A 26,087-nucleotide genomic window follows, 5' to 3' on the forward strand; every position below is an offset into this window, starting at 1 on the left:
TTGACATCGTGTGAAAGTAGTTCATAATTTTGAAAAACTCAAGGAAAATTTTCACCAATAGCCCCTTGAAAATAGAATGTATTTCTAAGCCGATGTTACATGAGCTATCACATAGGGATGCACGAAACGGTTTTTACGAATTTTAACTGTAATAGGAATTACGACGTAACATCATACTGTGAATGGACAATAATTATAATACCTCAATGAATTTGTAGTGCGATAGCTGCTGCGACCTTTATGTTTGCGTTCTTTCTCGTAGTACCTTTATTTGTCATCCTTGTTAGGTGATGATAAGTGATAACCGGCAAGTGCACTTCTCTTTATTGAGCAAGGTGGGCTCTTTTGTGTAAAGCACGGTTCCAAGGCAAAACGTGGAATTTCAGAACTTGACTGGTGGAAACCTATAGGTTTTGGGTTTCAAGGTATACATGGTAAATAATGAGTATATGATCTGAAATCACTAGTCTGAGCTTTTCATTTTATGATTTGTTAATGTTTCATATTTATCGTATGTCTAAATATAAATTGTGGTAAGTGGATTGTAACAGCAAGTGATGGTTATTAAATGTAATGATTCACTGTAATTGTTCAATTAATAATACACGTGGAACCTGGATAGACTTTGGAATCGACCCTGGAACTTGTGATGGAGTAGGTTTCAGGTTCCAATGGATGTAAGGTAGGTTTCAGGTTCTAAGAAATGATGAACATGTTCTCATGGGTAGGCTCCAAAATTTAGGTGGAACCTGTACGGAATCTTGAACCGCTCACCCATACTTTTGAGGTATCGAACTTGCAAGCCGAAGACCCCACGTTCTCAGTCGCCGCCTCGCCTCACCCCCGCCCCCACCCCGGCCAGCTGGCCGGATGCCGGAGACAAAATCATTAATGTCACCTCTTGTAAAATATAAATCATTTGTTGTTTGCGGGTACGATAACTTTGGAAGTATAAGGGCTTTGTACGACGACATTGGTCATATTCTATGTGGATCGGCCGTCTCATAATAATCATTATTCATGCCTTGGATTAGACTCCTCAACTCCAAGCTTACGATAAACTTTTAACCACGAAATGAATGTTCTTTGCGTAGCCTGTGAAATCAGCAAAGCATAATGGAACACCAAGAAGCAGAACCCACCACAAAGTAAAAACAATTTCGTTAACGTGTGTCCTGAAAACACCCGTGAAGCAATGAGTATAGAAAAAAATTATTGCCATTTCGAATGCATCAAGAGTCTCATAATGTTCTGTATAATTGCTTAATATGCTTAATAAGCATTTTGGTCATTGGTTAAGGGGACAGATTTCAAAGAGAACCCCTTTTTCTTTTTGGTTTTCGTAATTTGGCCCCAAAAGGACAAAATTGAAAACAGTCCCCAGGTTCACTACACTCAATGTCTTGCTCTAATAATACTCGCCACTGTCCGCACGGCCACAGATCACACTCCTCCGTCTCCATCCTCTCATCCATGGCGGCCCTCCTCCTCCTCCTCCTCCTCTCCGTCCTACCTCTCTCCACCACCTCCGCCGCCGCCGACCACCGTACGCATTTCACAGACCCGTCGCACTCCTCCCTCTCTCTCGTCCCGCCCCAGGTCATCCGGGCCTGCCGGGCCACCAGGTTCCAAGACCTCTGCGTCTCCTCCCTCTCCCGCTCCAAGCCCCCCCTCACCAAGCGCCCCTCCCCCTCCCTCTCCGTCATCCTCGCCGCCGTCGCCGCCTCCTCCGACGGCCTCAACACCGCCCAGTCCATGCTCAAGTCCGTCCTCGCCTCGTCCTCCGGCCACCGCAGCCTCAACCTCACCGTCCACTCCAAGAACTGCCTCCAGATCCTCCCCCTGTCGCAGCACCGGATGAGCTTGACGGTGTCGGCGGCGTTGCCCCGCGGCAGGATCAAGGACGCCCGCGCGTACATGAGCGCGGCCCTGGAGTACCAGTACAACTGCTGGTCCGAGCTGAGCTACTCGAACGAGACGGCGATGGTGGACCACACGATGTCGTACCTGGACACCCTCATGTCGCTCACCAGCAACGCCCTGAGCATGATCGTCGCGTACGACGTTCGCGGGCCCCAGATGGACTCCTGGAGCCCGCCCGCCACCGAGCGGGCCGGGATCTGGGAGTCCGGCCCCGGCGGAGGGCCCGCCTCGGGGTTCGCCGGCGGGGTCCCGCGGGGGCTGACGGCGGACGCGACGGTGTGCAAGAACGGGGGTCAGGGGTGCCACGGGACGGTGCAGGACGCCGTGAACGCGGCGCCGAACAACGGCGAGAGGGGGAGGAGGTTCGTGATCCACATAAAGGAAGGGGTGTACGAGGAGATTGTGAGGGTTCCGGTGGAGAAGAAGAACGTGGTGTTCGTCGGCGACGGCGTGGGCAAGACGGTAATTACGGGGTCTCTGAACGCCGCGATGCCCGGAACCTTCACCTACAATACGGCTACTGTTGGTACGCTTTTCTTTTCTTTCATGTTCTCGGTTTTTCCGAGGCTTTTACTTTTGTCGCCTTGGTCTTTCTGTCTCTATCGTATTAAGGTTAGTGGAAGGATCTAAGGAAGATAGGTTGCGTGGCAAAACAGTAAAAAGATGTTAGAAGTGGTGGTGCGATGCAATGCATTACAAGTGGATCGCAGCAAAGCAATAAAAAATGTGGTGGTGAATCATTATTACTACAGCTGGAGTAGGAAGTGGCGGCCAGATTAGAGCTTTGGTTTTGAGCCTTGTTTTGCTGGAGTGACTTTGCACCGTGGACCCCTGACTTTATATGCCTTTCACCGCTCTTTGCACTATTTTCCTTTTGAAACTTGTGGTTGTGGATGTGTTTGCTCCTGTTGCTTTCACCTGCATTGTGAAATTAGGGTGATATGATGATCTGCTCACTCTGATTAAATGGCTGTTATTCCTTGATGTGATTCTGTGTTGAGGAAAAATTGAAGTTATCTTCGCAGCACATCTAGCTATTAGTAAAGAGAAAAGCGAACTCGGTTAATGGAGAAAAATACGGCATGATGTTTGATCGACGAATGTAGGAGTATTCGGGGATGGATTCATGGCACGTGGAATCACGTTCCAGAACACGGCCGGTCCGGATGTCCACCAAGCCGTGGCCTTCAGATCAGACAGTGACCTGTCTGTCGTCGAGGACTGCGAGTTCTTGGGCAATCAAGACACTCTCTATGCCCACTCTCTCCGCCAGTTCTACAAATCCTGCCACATCGAAGGGAACGTGGACTTCATTTTCGGGAACGCCGCCGCGGTGTTCCAGGACTGCACGATCCTGGTGCGGCCCCGGCAAGTCACTCCCGAGAAGGGCGAGAACAACGCAATCACGGCCCATGGGAGGACAGACCCTGCTCAGTCGACGGGCCTTATATTCCACAATTGCTTGATCAATGGCACGGAGAGGTACATGGAACTGTACCGCAGCAATCCTAAAGTGCACAAGAACTTCTTGGGCAGGCCCTGGAAAGAGTACTCCAGGACGGTGTTCATTGGTTGTCGTATGGAAGAGCTCATAACCCGGGAGGGATGGATGCCTTTTAGGGAGGATTTCGCGCTGAAAACGCTTTACTACGGAGAGTTTGGGAATTCAGGACCCGGGTCGGACTTGTCGGGGAGAGTTTCTTGGAGCAGCCGCATCCCGGCGAAGCACACGAACGAGTACTCCGTGCAGAACTTCATCCAGGGCAATGAGTGGATTCCTTCGTCGGCTTCTCTACTGTGAATCGAAATTATGTCAGGGACGATGGATTAGACATGGTTGTGTTTGTGGAAGATCTGGGAAGAACCTCGGCATGTGCTTGTATGTTTACTAGAGTAGCGGGATGTAAGATTAAATCCCATCCTCTGTGCATGTAGACATGTGAAATGAATAATCTCATCTCTGCAGTTTTAGAGAATTCTTCACATACGAGCAGAATTTGTTTTTTTAAAGGGTTAATACCACCAAAAATCCCAAACTGATACACATGTGATAAATTTACCCCAAATTAATTTTTTGACCATTAAAAACCCCAAACTGTACACCTGTGACAAACTAATTTTTTTAACCATAAAAAACCTCAAACTCATACATTTGTAACAAATTTACTCTCCGTTAATTTCCGCTAAATTGGATTAATAAAAAATAAAATCACAAACCGGTACACTTGTGACAAACGGAGGGTAAAATCCAAAACTGGTATATCCGTCAACTGACGCGTGTCATTTATCAAAACAATTTGATAGTAAAATTTAACGGAAATTAACGCAAGGTAAATTTGTCATAGGTGTACCAATTTGTATTTTGGAGATCAAAAAATTAATTTAAGGTAATTTTATTACAAGTATATCAATTTGAGATTTTTTGTGGTATTACCTTTGTTTTTTACTTAGGGTAAGGTTTGTGCACCAAACTCCTTTTTTAACCGGTCAAAAGGTCATTCACATAGGGATTTACGTATTCAAGAGTTATTGCTTCCCCGTGGCCTAGTCTCTACGAGGCTACGCAGCATAAACTTGCATAATTACGATTTTCTCATAAGATATGTAACTGGGAGACTTCCTTCTGTAGCACTCCTCGTTTGAAGAAAACAAAAGAATCCTTTCTTTCCCATGTCACATTTATATTATGCGACCTGAGTAATATAAACTAAGATTTAATTGGACATCTTCATGGTCAGGGGGGCACAGGTTTAGTATAATCCTGAGAAGTCAAAAAAAAGTCAAAAAAAAAAATTTCAAAGAGAAATTCATAGGGCCAAACCGGGTTCGAACAGGTGACCTCTAATCTGCAGTGAAATGCTCTACCAATTGAGCTATAGACCCCATGTTGTTTCGAAGAATAATTACTTCCCCGTGGCCTATTCTCCATGGAGTTATGCAGCATAATCTCGCATAATTACAATTTTCTCATTGGATATGCAACTGGAAGACTTATTCTATAGCAATCCTCACTAAACAGAGATTCAATTGGAAATCTTCATGATCAGCGGGCATAAGTTTAGTATAATCCAGTGAGGCAAGAAAAGACAAAAAAAAAAAAAATTAAAGGAGAAATTTAGAGGGCCCAACCGGGTTCGAACCGGTGACCTCTTGATCTGCAGTCAAATGCTCTACCACTGAGCTATGGACCCCACGTTGCTTTCAAGAGTAATTACTTCCCCCGGCCTATTTTTCATGAGGTTACATATCGTAACCTCGCATAATTACGATTTTCTAATTGGGCATGCAACCGGGTAGACTTCCTTCTACAACAATCATCGTTAGAAGAAATCGAAAGATTCTTTTCTTTCCCACGTCACATTTATATTATGCGACGTGAGTAAGATAAACTAATGTTTAATTAAACATCTTCATGGTCAGTGGGCACAAGTTTAGTATAATCCAAAGAGGAAAAAAAAAGCCAAAAAAAATAAATAGAGAAATTTAAAGGGCCCAACCAGGTTCGAACCGATGACCTCTTGATCTACACTCGAATGCTCTACCACTTAGCTATGAATCATGTGTTTGCTTCAATAAAAATTTTCCCTGTGGTCGGATAATTGTGCAAAAAGTCCTAAAACCTATTGTACGAAGCCAATTCGGTCTCAAACCTTTTAGTTGTGATAATTTAATTCCAAACTTTTTGACGATTTGCCAATTTAGTCATAAACTTTTCTTTGTATCGATTTATTCCTAAACATTTTGAAAATTTGTCAATTTAGTCTTAAACCTATTATATAGATATTTGGGCGGAAGGATCACATCGTCAAAACGTTTGTGACTAATTGGCACAATTTAAAGATTTAGGACTAAATTATCAATTCGTCAAAAGATTTAAGACTAAATTAGCACAATTGAAAGGTTTAAGACTGAATTAGCCTCCGTATAATAGGTTTACGACTTTTTGGACAATTTTCCTTCCCCACGAGGTTACGCAGTGTAATCTCGCATGATTATAATTTTTTGCGAAGAAAACGAAAGATTCCTTTCTTTCCCATGTCATATTTATATTATGCGAGGTGAGTAAAATAAACTAAGAATTGAAAGACTTCCTTCTAGGATTGTGAAGAAAACGAAAGATTCCTTTTTTTCCATGTCATATTTATATTATGTAAGGTGAGTAAAATAAACTAAGATTTAATTAGATAAGGCACAGAAAGCCAAAAGAAATTAATAGAGAAATTTAAGGGCCCAACCGGGTTCGAACCGGTGACCTCTTGATCTGCAGTCAAATGCTCTACCACTGAGCTATGGACCCCTTGTTGCTTCACTATTGATAACCTTTTTTTTATATTTAAAACATAAGACCCTGCTCTGTACCAAACAAAGTGATGTCCTCATATTTCTCGTGTGGTATTATATGATACTAAGCGACGTTTAATTCCAGGTACAAGTTTCATAGAAATTGTCTTGATTTTTCAGAGTAGAAAGTGATGCAGTGATGGAGTGGTGCTTGATTCTTCTAGCATTGCGAGACGAGATACAGTAAGATGAACGGCATTCTTGATTCTTCTAACAAAAGTCTTGTTTCTCCAGTTGTTGTCGTTTGCAGTCAAATCCAATCTCGAAGAATCAAGGAGGGTCTCTATCAGACACCTTATGCAATAGGAAGAGGCAGAAAAGAAAAATCGAACCGATCACTGGAAGATCAGTCTCTCATCCTCAGGTACTCACAACTGCGAGAGAGATGCCGTAGAGATCGCCGGAGGTGAGGGCGTGCGGAACTCATCGTCGGTCCAGTTGGTCTCGCCCCAGTGTTGCAACATGCTCTTCCAGTCACACAAATTGTCGATGCACTTGCCTAGCCGCGGGTCCTTGACCTTGATCCTCCAATGCCCATCCGAGTAGTTGGCCTCCTCGGCCTGTCTCCGATCCCATTCCAGCTGCGCCTTCTGCTTCGACTCCAACATACAGAACTGCTTCAGGACCTCCGGCATCGCGTCGTGCACTCTCCACCACCGCTCGTGCGCGACGTTACTGGCAAACTCCTGAAAGAAGTCGACGTTCCAGTTGCAGTCGTAGTCCCGGAAGCAAAGCCATGGCTTCACTCCTAGATAGTGAAGCACGTAAAGGATCGGGGGATCGGCCCCGAAGAGCCGAGTCTTCATTCGCTTCTTCTCTTCCTCGTCGCCGACCCAGAAGTGCTTCAAGAAGTTCATATGTCTCGGGATCCGGTGCCACCACGTGAAGATCTCGTTCAAGTAGCCTTGGTCGCCGCCATTGTAGGACTCTATCTCATTGATGTGCTTCATCAGAAGGTTGAATGTGCAGTTTGAAGGCTCAATCACCATGACACCGGAGTTGAATAGCGTGCCATTGTTCCCGGTGGCTGAAATTTCGGGCATTGCAAAGAGAAAATCGATGTTTCGGAGGATGAGCAAGTCGGCGTCGATGAATATGATCTTGTCATAGTCGGTCAGCTGCCACAACCGGAACTTGCTGTAGTTCCACTCGTTGTAGGCATCTTTCTCGGCCTTTGGGTTTCTGATCCGCTGTATTGTGCGGATCTTCCAACCGGCTGCCTCCAGACCACTCCTGTGGTAGTTGCTTATCGTATCGTCCACAAGTATCACGAGGTCACGGGTCGAACCGGCCATTCGTATGCTTTGAGCTGCGGCTATTGCCCCACAGACATATACATGAGCAGAGTGAAGGATGGTCGCATAAGCTTCTCGGCGCGCATCTCCCGTGTAAACCCGCTCTGTTCGCAAGAAACCGGACTTATGACATCACATATGGGATAGCATATAAGATGGTGGCATAAATAGTTTCCGAGAGAGAGAGAGAGAGAGAGAGAGAGAGAGTTTGTTATAGAACTGACCTCTGACATTGAGAGGGAGAGCAAGTTCACATGACCCAACAGGGAGCTGCAACTTCTCTCTCAGGACACTCAGATTTGGCCTGTAAAGCCGAACATTGCCCATCTTCACGACAAGTTCTTTGCAGGTGAACAAGTTGGGTATCGGAAAGCACTTGGTGACAAAGAGGACATGCACCGGATAGCTCCCTTTGGCCGATGATGCGAGCCGCGCTGCTGTGAGCTGCAAGTGGAGCCTCGCCACGTCTCTCGACCAATTGCCCTCATTCCTGCATGGAAGTTTCACGGCGATCAGATCAAGCCGCACAGCCGGTGGTTTGATGCGCGGTAGGTTTGGGCAAATGGGTACTTCAGTTTCTTCTTCCTCGTCGATCCACTCTGGATATAAGGAATCCCAAGTGACGTTTTTGGCAGCATATTCCAGGGACAGAACAATGTGGTCTGCCCTCGGGAAAAGCTGCTTCCAATATGCATTTTCGCTATCGTTGAAGTTCAAAAGGCCGATTCCATGATAGTCGTTTTTCCCATTTAGGCTGTCTGTTACGTCTATTATATCCTCCCAATCTATGTCCAAATGCGACGTGTATCGTGGGTCTGATCCGCCCCATATCCATCTGTTGACAAAATTTGGCCTGCAAGCAATAGAATCAAGAAAGTTATGCCTGCTGCCTGCAAATGAGTAAGATATTGATGCTTGTCCAAGTGTTTGTACATAGAGCATTATATGAACAGTGTAAATGTGTTTGAATTATTTCTTACCGAATCGTGGTCGATGATAGACTTTCGCTATTGTAAACTTCGGGATGGTAGAGTATCGTGACCAACGTGCCGCATATGGTGATGGTAAGGAGAAATTTCAATAAAGAGAACTTGCAGTTTGCACTTTTATATTGGAGGGGCAACTGGAAAGATTTGTCAATTCCTTTGAATTTACTCCGCTGCAGTTTCCTCTTGTGTATTTCTTCACTGATTCAAGTAGCCATTGATGAATGGGTCAGCAAACAAAAGAAATGAGAAAGCACATGAAAGTCATAGATGATTTCAAGCAGCTTCACAGAATTATTCGTAATATGTGCGATAGATGTAGCAAATCAACTATAAAATGGAAGATATTCGTAAAGTGAATTCAGATGTTAAGTCTATCTTTAGTCAGAACAGAGGACACAATAAAATCCTCAACCGTCACAATGGATACAAAGTAAATTGGCAGACAAGTGCTTGTTTCACGTCCATGCTTTGAAGTATGAACCTCTAAAAGTTCTGTGTTTTCACTGATATTTTGAGACTGCGTTTGTCTTCTAATCCTAAAGCCGAACAATTTGCAGATGAGGAGCAAATTGCTGCACCAGCTGCTTTTCTAGATTGTTGATCAATTGGTTTGACTAAACGGTTCATGGAAGAAGCAAATTGCTGCACCAGCTGCTTTTCTAGATTGTTGATCAATTAGTTTGACTAAACGGTTCACAAAGAAATTCCTTGAGCCTGAGATCAGACTTTTGGTGACATTATATACCGATGTGTACATTGTGCAAAACTATGCGGCAGTGTTCATCTGATATAAATTTCGATGTACATTCTTCATGAAAAAGACATTGGTCTACTTCATAAGTAGGTAGAAGCAGACTGTTATGAGGAGGCTTTCTCTAAGACTGCATAGAATTCACATTGACTTGGCAATTGCAACCAGAGCATGTTGAAATTTACATAGCGTTGCCATTTTAAGGATTTGATCAAGATGTAAAAACTAAAATTGCGTAGCTTATTACTGCTAAATTTCAGGTTTCAGGGGACTTCAACTTTTTTAATGAAGCTTTCTCTGTAAGTAAGCTCCCTCATGGATTTAATGAAACAAAATCTGATATTTGAATGAAGAAGAAACTCACTTTGACAATGACAATCTGTGTTTGATCTCGAGATTATCGTCTGAACTTCCCATTACTTCTCTCTGTTGGATTTACTCGGAGCTGGTGAATCCACCATCTGATCGACAAAACAGTGTGGAAGAATCATCAAACATGGTCAGAAGAAGGCTAAACCAGATGTGTTGGCAATGATGATTTGATAAGCTGAAAAAAAAAAGGATGTTACTTAATACCACAGAAAGAATGACAGAATCAAGAAGTGGGTGAGTAAGCAAAGTCGAGAAGATTGTTGTGTCAAGAAGCTGTTTATGTACAGACAATTCGACGAAAACCAAATTAAGGTCCTTTTGTGACATTACAACATTCCACATTCCTAGCCAAGAGAAGGGTTAGAAAAACACTTCCCTAACTAAAATTCCCTGGAGAAGAAGAAACTACAGCAGAAATCCTGGACCGCTGAACATTACATATACAAAGCCAGAGAACTAATTGAAGAAACACCAACTATCAGATGAAACTTGATCAATAACGATAGTATTAACGCAGTTGAGAGAGAGAGACAGAGAGAAAGAGAGAGACTTACAAAACCTATGTGGTTCTGTGGTTTCTTCCGAATGACATGGAGAAGAAAATGAGATGAGACAGGTCTAAGTGGTGTCAATATAGAGAGGATATGGCTTCTGTTTGAATTCTTGTTCACACTTTGCTTTCCATTGTTTTTAGAACTGCTTCATCACCAATACCAAGTTACCAACTTTTTCATTATTTTCTTTCCCCTGTATGTTTCTGCAACTTCTCTCCCACTTTACCCTGATGTCCTGGCAAAGATAGATCAACTGTAATTTTCTCGAAGTTGATATCGAGTTCAAGTTTCGGTTACACTAACTCGCGTAAATAGATGAAAAGACAATTCAATATGAAAAACATGTCACTTTTTCGTTAGTTATTAGCACTAAAACATAAACTTACATTGAATTTTCAGAAAATGCAGAAGAGAGGAATTTGCAGGCCAGCTCTACAAAATACAGAGAACATGCTGAGCAGCAATTGTTATAAAAATGGATAGACCACTAGCCCTCTCAGCTTGTACCAAGCCACCAAATCCCAAAGAAATGGTAAAAATGATCATTATAAAAGTGGGAAAAACACATTGCTCTAATCTTTAACCTTTTTCTCCAAAAGTACAAAACATAAAATTGTCATCATTGGAGGTAGTTGCTCCATTAGGTTGAAGAGAACAGATTAGTTGAAGATGCATGATGCATATGACAATGGAATGCGAGTCAACTCATGTCCCATCTCACTTACCAAACAGAGTAAACCTATTATTGTACTTGAAGCCGTGGGTTGAAGATGCCTGTGATCTGTTAGAAAGCTGACTGTTAAACCAATTGATAATTATAGTCGATGCTTTTTGGTTAAGTTAAAAAGTTCCTGTGAATTGTCTCCATTTTATATTAAAAGGTGTGCTGTCGTTTGTTAGAGAGTTGCAACCTCCACGTTGTCCCTTTTTTTAGGCTTATAATAAGCACGGATAAGATGAAGGCTGTAGTGATCTTAGGGGAAAAAAATTAGGACTATAGAATAATATCAGTTGCATGAGCCTATTGGTAAAGTCAATGTTTATCTAATAATATTTTTTAGTTTTCCTGAATCATTGTTCTTCATGACACCTTCAAGTAGAATTTTTTCACCTTGTAATCAAATATTTTCTACTCTTTCTTTATTTCTTGCTGTTCTTCTTATCAAACCCTATCATAAAGAACCAGAAGATAACTGCAGGAACCATTTTTTTTTTCTCTTTCTTGGTCTTGCTCCACATTCCTTAATGCTAAAGCAAAGATAAAATAAGGTGGAATAAGATTAATTAAGGCTGATAACGCAAACGATTTCACCAAACAAAAAGGGAGCGCAAACGCAGTCAAAGGCAACAATTAACATGTTTAATGAAATTAAGTTTGGTGACAACCACTAGGCATCACTTTCCAAAGGGACGTCTCACTTTCCATCTGATCTTCTATTCTCATCCCAAAGATCTAAGCCTTCAAGTGAGGGAAAGTTTATTCCAGAGAAAAGAAGAAAAAAGTACAAACTCAAATGTCATAATTGGGAAAAATCTCTTCTACATACATAATAATAGATCTGGATCCATTAATCAAACATTAGATTGACCACCATGAAGATTAGCTTCGAAGCTTCAAAAAGTGTGGGAAAAGGAGCAGCAGAAGTCCACGTGGCAGCGACCCAACCGCACACTTGTGATGCAAATGAGAGTCGAGCTTCGCTATTCTAATTTTTTCCCTTTTGGATGGGAGCCGTGCACCCATCGCTACGTATCTCTCAGTTACTCCATCCCATGCACATATCTTAGTACTATGTTCCATATAACTAATATATAAAAAACACCATGTGTCTATAAAAGTATAGAGATAGTATAAATGGAGATGTGACAACGTATGAATGTTTGTAGTAGAAGCGAAGCAAACCGACCAAAACGGAAAGCGTGTTGGTTCTGTTGGAGTCCTTTCAGCCGTCGATGCATTCATTGGGAAGCAAAAGCGAGGGCTTTTCGTCAATGTTTCACTTGCACGTCCAATATAGATATAATTAGTATAGAGTATAAATTATTTTCATTCCGTTATTTACCCTTTGATGGGTATGCCCATCTTTTGTTTTTTGCTTTTTTTTTCGCTTTTTCATGTTCATACTGAGATTTGGTTTGATGTAGCCTCTTTGGTTGGACCACTTAAAAGACGTAGGAAAACGAAATATAACTAGAAAACATAGGGATCTGTCTGGAGAGTTTTGGCTTATTATAGGCCCTGTGTTTGGCAATACTTGGTTGGTATACTTGGTGAATCCAAGGAGAGTCTTCTGACAAGAGGAAGAGGAGTTTGCCGTTTGTGCACAAACAACTATTCCTCTCCTAGCAAATCATCTGGATCCTCTCCTCCCATTTCCACATCACAACCAAACACAAAAAAGTGCTACAGAGAGTGAGGTCTTGTTAGTCACCAATAGAACAACTAAATCAGCGAGATTAACACATCTAAATCACGCTTAAGCAATACTTAATGGTAGCTTCAAGGATAACCACTGGGAAAAAGATAAAGCTTGAAGGAACCTCTTCATAATTGCTTTCGGCACAGAGAAAGAGAAGCTGCCGATGAGCTCATCAAGTGCTTACAAGCATTGGCCACTAATATCCACGCGCAGCCCCACATCCCTTTCGGCAATACATTCCCTTTTGCCGTTTATATGCACTTACACTCCCCTAGCCTTACATGTTAAGCCCTTGAAAATGGAAGTGTCTTTGCTTTCGAAACCCAAAGTTTGGCAATCAATCCTGGCTAAAAGACTTGACGCTGCGGACAACATAAATTATCAACAGTTTCAAGGGAAGGTTTCTTCCAGCCCGAAACATAGAGAAATTTGTTCATGAATGGCAGCCACGGAACAAGGCTCAATGAGAAGTTCAAAATTCTTCATTCTGAAGCAGACATAGACCTGAGCACCCAAAAAAAGTAAATGATACAAATCCAACACCAAAGGCCTCCCAGAACCATCAAATGATCGAATTAACAGTAGAGCAAGCCTATGTTTGCTTGACGCTCTGGAGAATGAAGATGCTTATCAATTTCGCCTCCACAGCCACTACTCAAATACAGAGCACAAAAATAAACAGCACACAGATTCCCCTTGATCTATGTGGCCCATGACAGATTATGAGGGGTAAAGGGAATCCCTTTACTTGATAAATAAAGGGCTAACATTGTTATACTATCAAGAGGCCTCTTCCGAGTTTATGTGTCAGGCTCAGAGAATTTCTCCTCTTTAGGCGGTGCGAACTGTTTGCAAAGCTTGGATCTTGTCCAGGGATCCATAGGAGGTCTCTGTGGAGGTTGAGGGACCGGAGGCTTCGACTGTCTAAGTTCATTTTCTCTGTCAATAAACCTGTTCAAACATCATTCAGCAAAATATAACCTGTTAAGACATCTAATTGCATAACCCCCTGAGAATGCACACAACTCATCATGAACCACTCTTGCAGGTTATAAAAGAAAGATTGGAAACTTAATCAATTAGGATCACTTTTCACTGGGTGTCAATGTGTGCACGTGAAGCTTCCTCAAACCTCCACTAATAAACTCATTAGAAGGGTGGTGTGTCCTTACTCAAAAACATGCTTGAAATAATACCCTCAATCTTTCCAAAATAAGGAATGAACTTTTTCTTTTTCCCTCCTGGTTTATATATCTAATAGCAGCCGCCCCCGCCCTCCCCCTCTCTCTCTCTCTCTCTCTCTCTCTCTCTAGGGTCCTAAAACACAGGAAACCGATGTCAAAGTTTCATATCTTTCCACTTAACGACTCGCTGAACTACCTCTCTCCATCATAAGTGACAGAAACTATATAGCCACAGCCTGTTCTAGCTCATGAGATGGCAGACATGCAAGACAGAGTTAATACATTCCACAAACTTTATAAGCAAAAAATAGAATTATGGCCTTACTCAATATAAGCCATGGGTGCAGCATCACCAACTCGAATGCGAGTTCGAAGAAGTCTTGTATATCCACCAGCTCGATCTCTGTATTGACATATATTGAAAAGGGTAAGGTTCGTGACAAATGAAGGGATGAAAGACTTATGAGCTTATAGTCACTTGTATCTATAGGCCAGTTCTGTGAATAGTTTGTGAAGGACATCATCTCCTCGCACGAAAGCAGCTGCTTGCCTAGCAGCATGAAGGGTACCCTGGCAAAATATAATAAGGATCACAAAAAAGTCAAACAGTGAATAAACTCAGCACAAAATTTCACTGGGCTGACAGTAGAGAAGTAGTCGAATAGGATGGGACAAAACTACCAAGTGTACAAAGATGCGTACCCAAGACACTAAGGTAAAACTTTTCGTCGATAGTTAAACTTTCAGTAGTATTTTATTTTTACCATGGAACTTCACTTTGAATTAGTGAAACCACTCAACTTTTGATATTCTTTCAATTTTATCACTCTAACTATATCTAGTCAAGATACAAACAGAAATATCACGTGACCATCCTACTTGTCAAAGTTTGAACAGTAAAATTGTAGTACCAATCTCAAAAATTGAACGTTGATATGTAAAAGACGTCAACAGCTGAGACATTACAATTATGTCCAAGAAAATGTCTCTTGTCAGATTTCCAATTGTGATCTTAATCGTAAATAACAGAACGGTAAAAATGAAACATCAAAAAATGAGCGCTTGCAATTTAGAAACTTCAAGCCCTTCTGCGCAAATATCCCATATTAACAAATTCAGCACCAATTAAGAAAAAGTATTTCAACTAGTATACTTTCAAGATAACTTCCGCATTATTTTACCAGAGAGAATTTTGTTTTTGACAACCTAACATCCAGAAGCTGCATCAGCTAACATCTTTAGAATCCAAATTGAACCAGCCACCAGCAAGTACTTAAGCAGTACAGCTGTGATGGCAAAAGGCTTACCTAACCCCACTTTTGAGTTTGAGAAAGACAAGAATGAAGCAAAGTTTTCTTAACACCTCTAAAAATGCACCAAGAGGTGAACCATTCCCAAAAATTAGAGACAAACTTTGATTAATACAGCTCCCGTAACACCTCAGGGCATCGAACAACAATATTATCAGCTACAACTTAAAAACTATGTCCTACAGGGGTAACTGAAAATCTATCATCATCAACGGCAATAACGACAGAACAACTACATGATCCTACCTCTTTACCAAGCTGTACCATATTATCAGCTAACCTCCGGACCTCTTTGGCCTGCATTTTCAAGATCGATCATACATATGTAGTTAAAATGGTAATCATTGTCAAGCACCCCATTGACACAAAAACGAATAGCACAGCAACTTACCTTAGCCACAGTGGTTTCAATGCGCTCGTGTTTCACCAACTGCGATACCATTGTCCTGTTCACCGAATAATTCGGTCAAATGACAAACCTTTACAAGCCCAAAACGTTCAAATTCAAATCCTCGGAACAGGGTCGCAAACAAACCTCAGCATGGACATCCTGTGAGCGGCGGGCCTACCAAGCTTCCTAAACTTGGTCATTTCTGGCGAAAGATTGTAGACCCAGTAAGCATAATCTATGTTGCACCGACACGCGACACACGACGCGACACGTCAATTCTCAAAAATACCATTTTCCGACACGTTGGGACACGTATATTAAATATATATTTTTAATAATTAAATATACCATAATGACCAAAAACAATTGGTTTATTATAACCCATAAAACCATTAAGTTCCAATAAAAAGATGAACTTGACTAGTTTAGGTTCCGTAAACTCATCCATCGATCGAAAGAAGCACATTTACAAATTCAATTAGGGAAACAGAGTATATGCAATATGCAAACTTCTCCTCAAAATTCATGTTCTCATATTCCAATACATAAGAAAAAAAAGACGCAGCCCACCACAATTTCTTTTCCCCATCCATCTGACCTCCCCATAAGCACAACTTTTTCCTTTTCCCCCAACACACCCACACACGCCCCCTTCCCCGACTTCTCCCTTCTTCCCAGTTCCCAGCCACCACAATTTCTTTCGAAACAGAGAGGTGTACCTGCAGCGAGCGGCGAGCGCGAGCGGGAGAGGGAGCGGCGAGCGGCGAGCGCGACGGCGAGCACGATCGGGAGCGGGAGCGGCGAGCGCGAGCCGCGAGCACGACCGGCGAGCGCGAGCCGCGAGCACGACCGGCTAGCGCGACGGCGAGCACGATCGGGAGCGCGAGCGGCGAGCGGCGAGCAGCGAGCGCGACGGCGAGCACGATCGGGAGCGGGAGCGGGAGAGGGAGAAGGAGCGGTGAGCGCGAGCCGCGAGCCGCGAGCACGACCGGCTAGCGGGAGCGGGGAGCGGCGAGCGGCGCGGAGGACGGGAGTTCGTCGGTCGAACAGAGAAGTAAAGAGGCAATCGTGTTTTAGCCCTAATCTGGTGAGAAAATATTGCACGAGTGGAATACTCCACGTCAGCAATACACAACTCCATTGGGTGCGTGACACGTGGCAAGCGGGCCCACAAATCAGATTTATTAAAAAATCTGACTCTTTCCCTTCTTTCTTCCGTCCTCCGTTGACCCTCCGTCATCTCGCGGCAACGAGCTAAGAGCAGCTGAGCTGAAAATTTTTGAAAAAAATCAAGCGCCCTCTCTCTCTCCTCTCTCTCTCTCTCTTTCGCGCTCCCCATCCACATCTGCTCTGCACTCCGTCTCGCTCGCGCCGCGCCGACGCCGACGCCGCCTCCGACGAGCGAGGCCCTAGCCTCCGCCTCCGCCCTAGCCTCCGACGCCGATGACGCCTCCGACGAGCGAGGTCCGCCGCTCGTGGTTCGTCGCCTTCCACGAGCAAGGTCCGCTGCCTCCGACGAGCCTCTATATATATATATGTTTTTTTTTTATATAAAATAAAAAAAATAGCGACACAAGAAAGAACCCAGAACATCAGTTGTTGTAGTAGTAGGTAGACTTTTTTCTAGAAGGTATTGGGGGAAAACGATGGTAGAAACAAAATAGGGCGTTGTTTGCAAGACAAGAATCAATGTCAACCAGAGTATTTGCATCCATGAGTAATTTTGTACAATACTAAAGGTCTTAAGGTATTGAAACAGCTTTGAGTGATCACAGAGATGATAGACTCTTTTTCAAATTCTCTCCTTTTTCTCTCTTTCTGTATCAGCCAATAAAGGGTAAGCGGAAATGATGACCCCCAACTTTTTCTTGTTACAAGAGATCTAATGACACTGCCACACTCACAATCCTTGCTCTATAAGCCTGTGACACAATTGAGACCGTTGTAGGCAGACATGTATGTTTAATGTGGTAGTTTGACTTGTCATCTTCTCTTCCTGTTTTTTTGGTAGAAGCATCTTTTGGCCATGAGCTTCCGTCTTCTTTTAGTATTGTCCTAGGCGAAAATTGTTTGTCAGTTGACTTCCCAAACAACGTAAGTAAGAACTTTTATTTGCTTCTTAGCATTTTCTGGTTTGAGATCACCATAATTTGTGGAGTGTTACTTTTTTAATTTGCAGTAGGTTTAGTCACTTTTTCTAAGTAGTTTCCTTTAACTTTCCTCACGTGAATCAAGAGCAATCTTAATACACCAGTTGTCAAAGAAGATTACTCAGAAGATCCCATTCAAGTTGCATGGTCTTCCAGTTTCATCAGTTTTGCATCCTTCTCGATCCATCTTCTTTGTTTCAACTAAGAAGAATGTTCGCATGTATGACCTCTTGAAGCAGAAACTCATTAAAAAGCTTGAGACTGGACTTCGTGAAGTTTCCTCAATTGCAATTCATCCTCAAGGTATGTTTGAAAATCTAATGTTAGTGTTCTCTTCCTTGTTGATTTCTAGATCCCCATAATTCTTAGTTGTCTTCCCTTGCAGGGGATAATTTAATTGTTGGAAGCAGAGAGAAAACTCTGTTGGTTTGATATGGACCTTTCGCCTCAACCTTACAAAACACTCCAGTAAGTTTGCTATTATCTTCGTGACAATTTAAAAGTCGTGAGAATTGGATGAATTTTCGTTTTGGGGAAGTGTAGCTGATCAAACTGAGTTGGTTGTTTGTAGTTACACGATTGCCTTTTCTGGGTAGAAAATTTAATGTTGGCATGGATATATAGTCTGGTAGATTTCAGCTTGTTACTTGTTTGTTCTGATTGTCAGGTGTCATTCGAAGGACATTACAAATATGGCCTTCCATCGCTCATACCCCCTTTTTGCATCGTGTTCTGATGATTGCACAGCCTATGTGTTCCATGGCATGGTTTATTCAGATTTCAACCAGAACCCTCTCATTGTTCCGTTGGAAATTCTCCGAGGGCATGTAAGCTCAAATGGAAGAGGTGAGTGTTCGTACTCTTTTCTATGTAGAAAATTATTGACACTGAGGAGGAATACCTATCCCTAGCTTCATGAAGTTTTTCTTTGGGGGGGAGGGGGGTAGTGTTAAGAAGGATATCATGTCAAGGATGAGTGAGTTTTTATAAAATAGCTTGGGGACACTAAAAGGTCCACAATTCTGCTGATGTCACTCGGCTTAGGGCAATGCAAGAGCTTCTTTCTTTGTTGACAAAGGCTTAAAGCAGCTCTGGCCATAAGATTTTCTAGACGTCACCATTCATTTATTCCATTGTTGACAAAATCATCATTAAGGTGAGGCTAGAGCCTGGGGCTACGTGAAACCTATGCAGTCTCTCTATCCAAGATACTTGGCAGCAGATCAAAGTTTGGATAATCGTGGACGGTGCATCAGGAAGTTGATTGAAAGAGCACTGACCTTTTTTTATTAGTGATTTAATTAAGTTGTTCTGATATTTGTGTCTGAGTTTCTTGCGTAAACCTTATAATGGGGGAGAAAACGCATCCTGCCTCAGGGCCATGTTCCTATCTTACAACCAAGTGGTTTGAAACATTTGTGCTGGGACAGGTCCCCTCTACTCTAACACTGTCATTGTCTGCACATCTAATTACAAGCTAACTAGCTTTGCAATGTAGATAAGAAACTGACCTCTGGGTATATTTTTACTTATTTATTATTCTTCTAATCATCAGGGGTGATGGATTGCAAATTCCATCCACGGCAACCTTGGTTGTTCACAGCTGGTGCTGATTCGGTGATCCAACTTTACTGTCACTGAAAGATGATTCTTGAGAAATGATCCTTTGATTTATGCATACTTGAATGCGACGATTAAACGGAGCCGTGCTCTAGAAGGATGATGCTGAGTCACATGGCGATATAAATTGAAACCAAAATGGCGATGGGAGGGCTGTCCAGCAGCCTTTTCTCATAAGCTCTGGATTAATTTTGTTATTCTGCATACGCTAAATATAAATAGGTTCTGAGCATTAATCTGGTAAAGAATCATAAGAGTTATCAGTTAGACAAATTTTCCCCTCAATTTTGCCTTGTATGTGGTCAATTGAATGTATTCAGTAAAACTCGCAATTGTTTTGTTTTTGTATTTTGAAGGAAAGTTAGAGAATGCTCCTGCTGACATCTTGGGCGTTAAGTTTTCTCCATACATATATGATGAATGGATTCTTCGATGTGGATTTCACGGCGCAGAACGATAAGAACGGACGGCAGACACTTATGATTGATGTAGTTGCCATCAAATCGTTTGAGGCAATTACCACTATTATGAAAAATGACATGTTTGGAGTTGAAAACTCTAGGATGTGATTACGGATCATCATCAGTCTTGTTTTTTTTTGTCTTCCTTAAGGCCACATGAAACAATTTTTATCGAGACCCCATTGGCTTGGATTAGCTGTGGTCGGCAATTTGGTGCGCTAATCTCAGTCGATTGTGCTTGTAATTAGGCGAGGAGCAACACGGTAGAGTATTAGAGATTTGGATTAATATGGGTCGCAAATGGCTAACTTGAATGACTTAGTCCGGTGTACGTGCAAGCGCAAGTTGGCATAAGTCCAGTTGGGCTCAGGTCGACACACAAAACTTGCCTCTATCATCGTTCAATCGTTTTCTCCTCCCAAAAATCAAAAAGCAAATTCGACGTAGGCTTTTGAATTATAGAACGTTGGGTAGCAATTAGTTTCCCACAAAACCGGCTCTATTACCAAATTAATGTGGCTATCAAAATGAGTTGTAAAACCATTTCTTAACTCATATATGATCGAGTGAGTTGTTATACAAGTTCATTATATTCAATAAATGAGATTAGGACGGTAAAGCCCAACATAATATGAGTGTTAAATGATTTGCAACTAACTTAGACCTAACTTGCTTTTACGATTCCCTCTTTATTCTCTCTCGCCCTCACTCGATCTTATACTCGCTCACTCCGCACTCTCGCATTACTTTGGATATGAGTTTTATTAATTGGGTTAAATATGAAAATGTTCTGACAATATGAATTGGGTTGGGTCGAATATGAATCACTAAATTTGCATTGCATGGAAAATGGGTCAAAACGGATTAATGGATTTATTTGGGTCGAAAATGATTCGACCCAACCCGATCCACCCATTTGATGAGTCTACCAATCAAATAAAGAACAATGACGAAAGAATCGAAGACCAACAAAAGGGAAGAGAGAGAGACTCCAGCAGCAAAACCGGGATATAGGAGATTCAGTTCCAAAGCGGGAAAAGCAGAAGAAAAACTCTGCAACCAACCTTTAATTCTATTATATACCCTACTACAACTATTATGTTGGCCTGTAAAAGTAAACTAAATCAAGATAAGCACTGTTGGAATTCCAGAAATATTTCTTATTTAACTAAAACATGAAAGATATCACATAAAGTTGTTAAAGAATCCCATCGAATAGTTACGGTTTTAGTATTTCCTGTTAAATCATCAAGGTAAAATATATACATGTATTCTGTTAAAACCCATGAATTCTACCAATGCTGTTGATCAATTCCACAATGACTGTTGCAGTAAGAATAAATGTGAGAATATTTACTTCCATAATCTCTCTGTTTTTTATTATTATTTAATAACTCGAGAAAATTCCCGAATAGATCAACCTTTTGAACTTGTGTGCAACCTGGAATACAATCATAAAGTTGGATGCAGAGGCTCAACCACTGCTGCAACTCAAGGTGGGAAAAGCTACATCAATGACGAATTATCTCTGCTTCAAAATTAGAGGACTTTTCAAAACTGTACACAATTTACTGCACTGATGAGACCTTAAATGCTTTATACCTTTCATTACCCAATGACTTTACAGAAGTTGGACAGCTGCAATGGCTGGAATTTTCTCTCGTAGTTTTTGCGTGACAGCAACTCGAACAGTCATGACCCCAGCCGCAGGACCAGTTATTCTAACTTTAACTATTGGTTCTTCAATGGCCACTAGCTCAAGTGGTCCGCCAGCTGCACCAACAAGGTATGGCCTTATCTCTTCAAGAACCTGAAATAATCAAGCAATAACATGTTAGCCAGCAGAATTCCAGGTCACGCGCATAAGGATATCTTAATGGGGTTGCCTAAGCGACCCGAGGCTTGTTCAAGCAAATGCAATTTGAGACAGACAGATGGACAGACAAGGTCAAGAATGCTATGGCAAACAAGTGTGTGAGTTCAGTCCCAAGATAAAGAGAATATCTGAAAAAATGCAAATCCCAACTTGCTAACTCCTTTTCTGACCAAAAAAAAAAAATTGTTAACTCCTTTCAATGACCGTCTCTATTCTTTTGGTAAGTTCTAAATTTTAGTGCATGAGTTGCACACATGAATTTCCTACACTACATTTGTGTAGACCGAGATTCAATACTTTTGAGTTATTTGCAGTACAGTTGGGCAGGTCACTAATAGATCCTCAACTTGTGAGCTCTTTGTGGACTTGAGGACCTGAACCTGATGCTAAGGGGTAAATAGAAAGACAGATCAAACTTAGCAGGAAAGGCAAAGGACAAACACACCATTACTTGAGTTGAGAGCCCAAGGATCCAAACCTATCATTAGTTAAAATATCCAAACTAATTCCAGGAGACCTAGTTGGCAATGTAGTCAGGCTCAACTGAAAAAGAGGTCAGCAATTAATCCTCAACTGGTGAAGGTTTCGTAAAGTTGAGGAGTACCACATGCATTACCACCATTAGCAAGGGATAGATAAGGACAGAAATCAAGCTTAGCAGGAAAGAAAAAATACAAGCCAATCGTTACTCGAGAGCATAGGGATCCAATACCACCATTACTAAAAGTATCCAAACCCATTTGTTAAAAAAATAAGCAAGTAGAGATACCTAATTAGAGACCCTGAAGCAGTTAACAAAAAGAAATTCTTTAAGGAGAAATATCCTAGAAAATCAGTCCTAACAGTTGGGGAAAAGGACAAAAGCGTTAATGATACCAAACAACATATATTTGCTGCGATATCTTACTTACCTTCTCTATGTTTTCCTCATTCATCTCAAGGCCAGTTTCTTCATCGCTATTGGTTCCACTGCAATGATTTCGGGAATTTTCTCCATCAAACGACACTCAATGCCCATCTTCATTGTCATTACAGAACTTGGACAAGAACCACATGCTCCTTGTAACTTCAACCTTACAACATTGCCATCAATCTCATGCAATGCAACATTACCCCCATTAGAAATTAGATAGGGTCGGATTTCATCAAGCACACTCTCAACATTCTCTGCTGTCAGTGGAAGTTCCACCATTGACTCGGGTGTAGCGACAGCCTTCACAACTACAAGTCAAGAAAGGAGGAACACTTAGCAAAATCCACAGAAATCACAATCTTTATTCCCCGAAAAAAGAGTGCCCCAGATGAAGAAACAAGAACAGGATGCTGCTTGGGTTAAATCGGGAGCCAATTAGGCGAAAGTATGTTTCAACATTGAGTAGGATGGATGGCTCCTATTGTAGCTATCAATTCCAGAAGATACCTCTCAAAGATTGCCAGAGGAAGATAAGAAGAGATGTGCACAAATGTTTGGGTTGGTAGAACCATAGTAGAAGACTCACTGGTATGTCCAAGTAACCGATAGACCTTAAACAAGGTCTTTCTTCACTTACCCAAGAGGAAACAAACCTTAAAGTTCTCTCTCCTCTCACTCTTATGCAGTGAAAGAGATGGCTAACCCAACCCAACCCAATGTCACCACAAAACGATGTAAACTGAATATTCCGACATTCAATATATAACCAGGTGCATGAGAATTCATCTGCAAATTCAGAGACCAGCATGTTAATCAAGGAACCAACAAGATGATCATCTTTTTTGCAGTTTCTTACAACCAACACGCAAAACCAAAAGGTAAAATAAAATTGAAGTCTTCAGAGGTGTTTGAGAGGACTTTTCAACCCTCGCTTCTAGCTTTTAAGAGGTGCTATATTTCCAAAAACTATAGCAGTTAAAACAGATATAAGCTGATTTTTAATATCTGTCTATATGCACTTAATAGCTTCTAATCCTTCATTCTGGAAAAAAAATTTGATTACTTGGCATTGTGCAGAACAACTTGCACAATGCCAAATCCTTGCACATAGCATTTTCTAAAAGTACAACACACTAAAAGATCACTCAATCACTTCTGTGGCCATCACTACAACCATGCACAGGACAACAGAGCTCTAAAGCTACAACACCACAAAAAAATTGACAGCCACTCCACACCCACATTGCTTCCTTCCTCTCTTTCGAAAGAGAGATCAAATAGAGCATCCTCAGGGGCAATTGAAGCACAGCCGAACTGTGCCCTCCTTAAAATAGTGATCGAGAAAAGCCAAGAACCAAAAGAAAAACACAAGGAAGAAGAAATCCCTCCTCCAGATAACAAAATTAGAGTCAAGTTTAGATTTTTTTTTTTTTACCATTCCCTCGAAATACCATTCCAATCAGCACCACAAGCATGCACTCGGTCAACGTTCACACAGAACAAAAACCACTCCTCGAATTTATCAACAAAAAGCGAACTTTATCAACTGCAGACCTCGTCCCAGTCACGAATCATAAGCAGCAAATAACATCCCACCGCAATCGATTTCAAGACTCTAACAATTCATCACCCAATTTCAGGGACCAAAACATGAAGTCAAAAGAGAACCAAGCAGAGAAAGAGCAAGAGAGATCGAGAGAAAGGGGGGAAAAACAACAAAAGCGAAGAATGTCATGCCTTACGGATCAGCTCTCAGATCAGGCGATGGCTTATCAAGCAATGCGAAGGGAAGCAAAAGAACAATCGGACTTCGGATTTCAGTTTGTGGGACTCTGGTCGGCTCCCTCAAGAAAACGGAACCGTGAGATGTCGAGAAAATATGGGGTGCCACTTGTGATTCCACCGTGGAAAAATCCCAGCCCGTCGGAGGCGTCGGCGTCGGCGTCGGAGGCAAGGGCGTCGCTCGTCGGAGGCGGCGTCGGCGTCGGCGTCGGCTCGGCGCGAGCGAGACGGACTTCGGATTTCAGTTTGTGGGACTCTGGTCGGCTCCCTCAAGAAAACGGAACTGTGAGATGTCGAGAAAATATATGGTGCCTCTTGTGATTCCACCGTGGAAAAATCCCAGCCCGTCGTCGGCGTCGGAGGCTAGGGCGGAGGCGGCGTCGGAGGCAAGGGCGTCGCTCGTCGGAGGCGGCGTCGGCGTCGGCGTGAGGAGACGGACGTCGCTCGTCGGAGGCAGCGGACCTTGCTCGTGGGAGGCGACGAACCACGAGCGGCGGACCTCGCTCGTCGGAGGCGTCATCGGCGTCGGAGGCTAGGGCGGAGGCGGAGGCGGAGGCTAGGGCCTCGCTCGTCGGAGGCGGCGTCAGCGTCGGCGCGGCGCGAGCGAGACGGAGTGCAGAGCAGATGTGGATGGGGAGCGCGAAAGAGAGAGAGGAGAGAGAGAGGGCGCTTGATTTTTTTCAAAAATTTTCAGCTCAAACTGCTCTTAGCTCGCTGCCGCGAGATGACGGAGGGTCAACGGAGGATGGAAGAAAGAAGGGAAAGAGTCAGATTTTTTAATAAATCTGATTTGTGGGCCCGCTTGCCACGTGTCACGCACCCAATGGAGTTGTGTATTGCTGACGTGGAGTATTCCACTCACCCAATATTTTCTCCTTTGATTTGGTGGTCGACGCCTTTTATTGTTCTCTGTTTTCATTTTTTTACAAATTTACTCTTCGGGACACGCCGGACTCGCGTGTCGGAGGCGTGTCCGGAGAGTTGACTTCGTGTCGGAAATCCGACACCGTGTTGACCGCGTGTCGGAGGCGTGTCCACGCGTGTCGACGTGTCCAACGCGTGTCGACGTGTCCGACACCGACACGTTGGCCATTTTCAATCCCCAAGAATTTATCAAAACAGAAGCTTTCTCAACATTAATAACCACCAAGCTTCCTAATGCGCGGCGATGGTTGATAGGGTTATGACATTATGGTCGGGCCAAGTTCATCATTTCAGGGTCCTTTTTCTTTTTCTAAATTACAGCTTCATTAACGATTCTCCACGAAACATTCTCATCTATCGTCACAAAGCAAACGAATTCATCCAAAGCGTCCCGATCCTAGTAAAAACCAAAACGTGGGAAATCTCGCGCAGACGGTTCAAACCCGCCTCCGACCGCGGCGTAAATTTTCAGTCTCGGACACGACGAATCGATGGCGGCGGCGAGGAGGAACGGGGCGAAGATCGATATACCGAGCAAACAACACATTTCAAAGAAAACCCACGAAGGGAAACACGTACCGGAGTCCGATCACGCGCGGCCGGAGAAGGCGATGATGAAGCGGCCTTTGGATTCGATGATTGAAGTCCGAAGAGCGAGCGAGTAGGGGTTTTGAGGTGGTTTTAGCATTTTAGGCTAAGCCAGTTCGAATGGCGGGCCGGGTCGGGTCGGGCCGATCTTTTCTGGGCCGGGTATCTTTCGGGCCGAAGACATCCATTCTTAAAGAGAAGCATGCTGCATTTGGGCTTGGGTGGGCTAATGTCGGGCAATGT

At 42.8% G+C, this 26,087-nt stretch overlaps 3 protein-coding genes, 1 long non-coding RNA gene, 2 other non-coding genes and 1 pseudogene across 7 annotated transcripts; 2 read left to right on the plus strand and 5 right to left on the minus strand.

Moving 5' to 3' along the window:
* Nucleotides 1–1,473: 1,473 nt before the first annotated feature.
* On the plus strand, nucleotides 1,474–3,906 carry LOC115688819 (probable pectinesterase/pectinesterase inhibitor 51). Its single transcript, XM_030614740.2, has 2 exons — nucleotides 1,474–2,449; nucleotides 3,030–3,906. Exons 1-2 carry the CDS (start codon nucleotides 1,474–1,476, stop codon nucleotides 3,722–3,724), a joined length of 1,671 nt encoding a protein of 556 aa, XP_030470600.2. The 3' UTR covers nucleotides 3,725–3,906.
* A 1,136-nt stretch (nucleotides 3,907–5,042) lies between these two features.
* On the minus strand, nucleotides 5,043–5,114 carry TRNAC-GCA (transfer RNA cysteine (anticodon GCA)). Its single transcript has one exon. It is a non-coding gene; the product is annotated as a tRNA-Cys (tRNA).
* A 963-nt stretch (nucleotides 5,115–6,077) lies between these two features.
* On the minus strand, nucleotides 6,078–10,759 carry LOC115688817 (UDP-glucuronate:xylan alpha-glucuronosyltransferase 1). 2 transcript variants are annotated; one of them, XM_056312092.1, is made up of 7 exons: nucleotides 10,612–10,759; nucleotides 10,226–10,460; nucleotides 9,664–10,127; nucleotides 8,540–8,746; nucleotides 7,784–8,412; nucleotides 6,637–7,663; nucleotides 6,078–6,558 (listed from the first exon to the last, which is right to left on the minus strand). In XM_056312092.1, the coding sequence occupies exons 3-7, from the start codon at nucleotides 9,714–9,716 to the stop codon at nucleotides 6,381–6,383; spliced, it is 2,094 nt and encodes a 697-aa protein (XP_056168067.1). In that variant the 5' UTR covers nucleotides 9,717–10,127; nucleotides 10,226–10,460; nucleotides 10,612–10,759; the 3' UTR covers nucleotides 6,078–6,380. The 2 variants fall into 2 exon arrangements, with proteins under 2 accessions (XP_056168067.1, XP_056168068.1); XM_056312093.1 differs by lacking the exon at nucleotides 10,612–10,759 and having other exon boundaries at nucleotides 10,226–10,472.
* TRNAC-GCA (transfer RNA cysteine (anticodon GCA)) lies at nucleotides 6,149–6,220 on the minus strand. Its single transcript has one exon. It is a non-coding gene; the product is annotated as a tRNA-Cys (tRNA).
* A 2,437-nt stretch (nucleotides 10,760–13,196) lies between the features above and the next one.
* LOC115688828 (uncharacterized) lies at nucleotides 13,197–25,935 on the minus strand. Its single transcript, XM_030614748.2, has 7 exons — nucleotides 25,836–25,935; nucleotides 15,675–15,732; nucleotides 15,531–15,585; nucleotides 15,386–15,436; nucleotides 14,308–14,399; nucleotides 14,155–14,232; nucleotides 13,197–13,596 (listed from the first exon to the last, which is right to left on the minus strand). The coding sequence occupies exons 2-7, from the start codon at nucleotides 15,728–15,730 to the stop codon at nucleotides 13,446–13,448; spliced, it is 483 nt and encodes a 160-aa protein (XP_030470608.1). The 5' UTR covers nucleotides 15,731–15,732; nucleotides 25,836–25,935; the 3' UTR covers nucleotides 13,197–13,445.
* Nucleotides 17,109–19,673, plus strand: LOC130138445 (uncharacterized). The gene is made up of 4 exons (XR_008816844.1): nucleotides 17,109–17,983; nucleotides 18,066–18,148; nucleotides 18,348–18,526; nucleotides 19,236–19,673. It is a non-coding gene; the product is annotated as an uncharacterized LOC130138445 (long non-coding RNA).
* Nucleotides 21,088–25,024, minus strand: LOC130138444 (nifU-like protein 2, chloroplastic; annotated as a pseudogene).
* Nucleotides 25,936–26,087: the final 152 nt, after the last annotated feature.

Source organism: Syzygium oleosum, unplaced genomic scaffold (assembly GCF_021117445.2).
Source record: "Syzygium oleosum isolate NSW1041296 unplaced genomic scaffold, Sole_v2.1 Sole_v2.06, whole genome shotgun sequence".
Taxonomy (NCBI): domain Eukaryota; kingdom Viridiplantae; phylum Streptophyta; class Magnoliopsida; order Myrtales; family Myrtaceae; genus Syzygium; species Syzygium oleosum.

Excerpts from the sequence above, each read along its gene's own strand:
- LOC115688819 (XM_030614740.2), top strand. The coding sequence starts at position 1,474 with ATGGCGGCCCTCCTCCTCCTCCTCCTCCTCTCCGTCCTACCTCTCTCC. Across the intron at positions 2,450-3,029 it reads CTACAATACGGCTACTGTTG|GAGTATTCGGGGATGGATTC; the intron begins GTACGCTTTTCT and ends CGACGAATGTAG.
- LOC115688817 (XM_056312092.1), bottom strand. The coding sequence starts at position 9,716 with ATGGGAAGTTCAGACGATAATCTCGAGATCAAACACAGATTGTCATTG. Across the intron at positions 8,413-8,539 it reads CTATCATCGACCACGATTCG|GCCAAATTTTGTCAACAGAT; the intron begins GTAAGAAATAAT and ends TATTGCTTGCAG. Across the intron at positions 6,559-6,636 it reads ACGGCATCTCTCTCGCAGTT|GTGTCTGATAGAGACCCTCC; the intron begins GTGAGTACCTGA and ends CTATTGCATAAG.
- LOC115688828 (XM_030614748.2), bottom strand. The coding sequence starts at position 15,730 with ATGACCAAGTTTAGGAAGCTTGGTAGGCCCGCCGCTCACAGGATGTCC. Across the intron at positions 15,586-15,674 it reads CACAGGATGTCCATGCTGAG|GACAATGGTATCGCAGTTGG; the intron begins GTTTGTTTGCGA and ends TTCGGTGAACAG. Across the intron at positions 14,233-14,307 it reads GAACTGGCCTATAGATACAA|AGATCGAGCTGGTGGATATA; the intron begins GTGACTATAAGC and ends ATGTCAATACAG.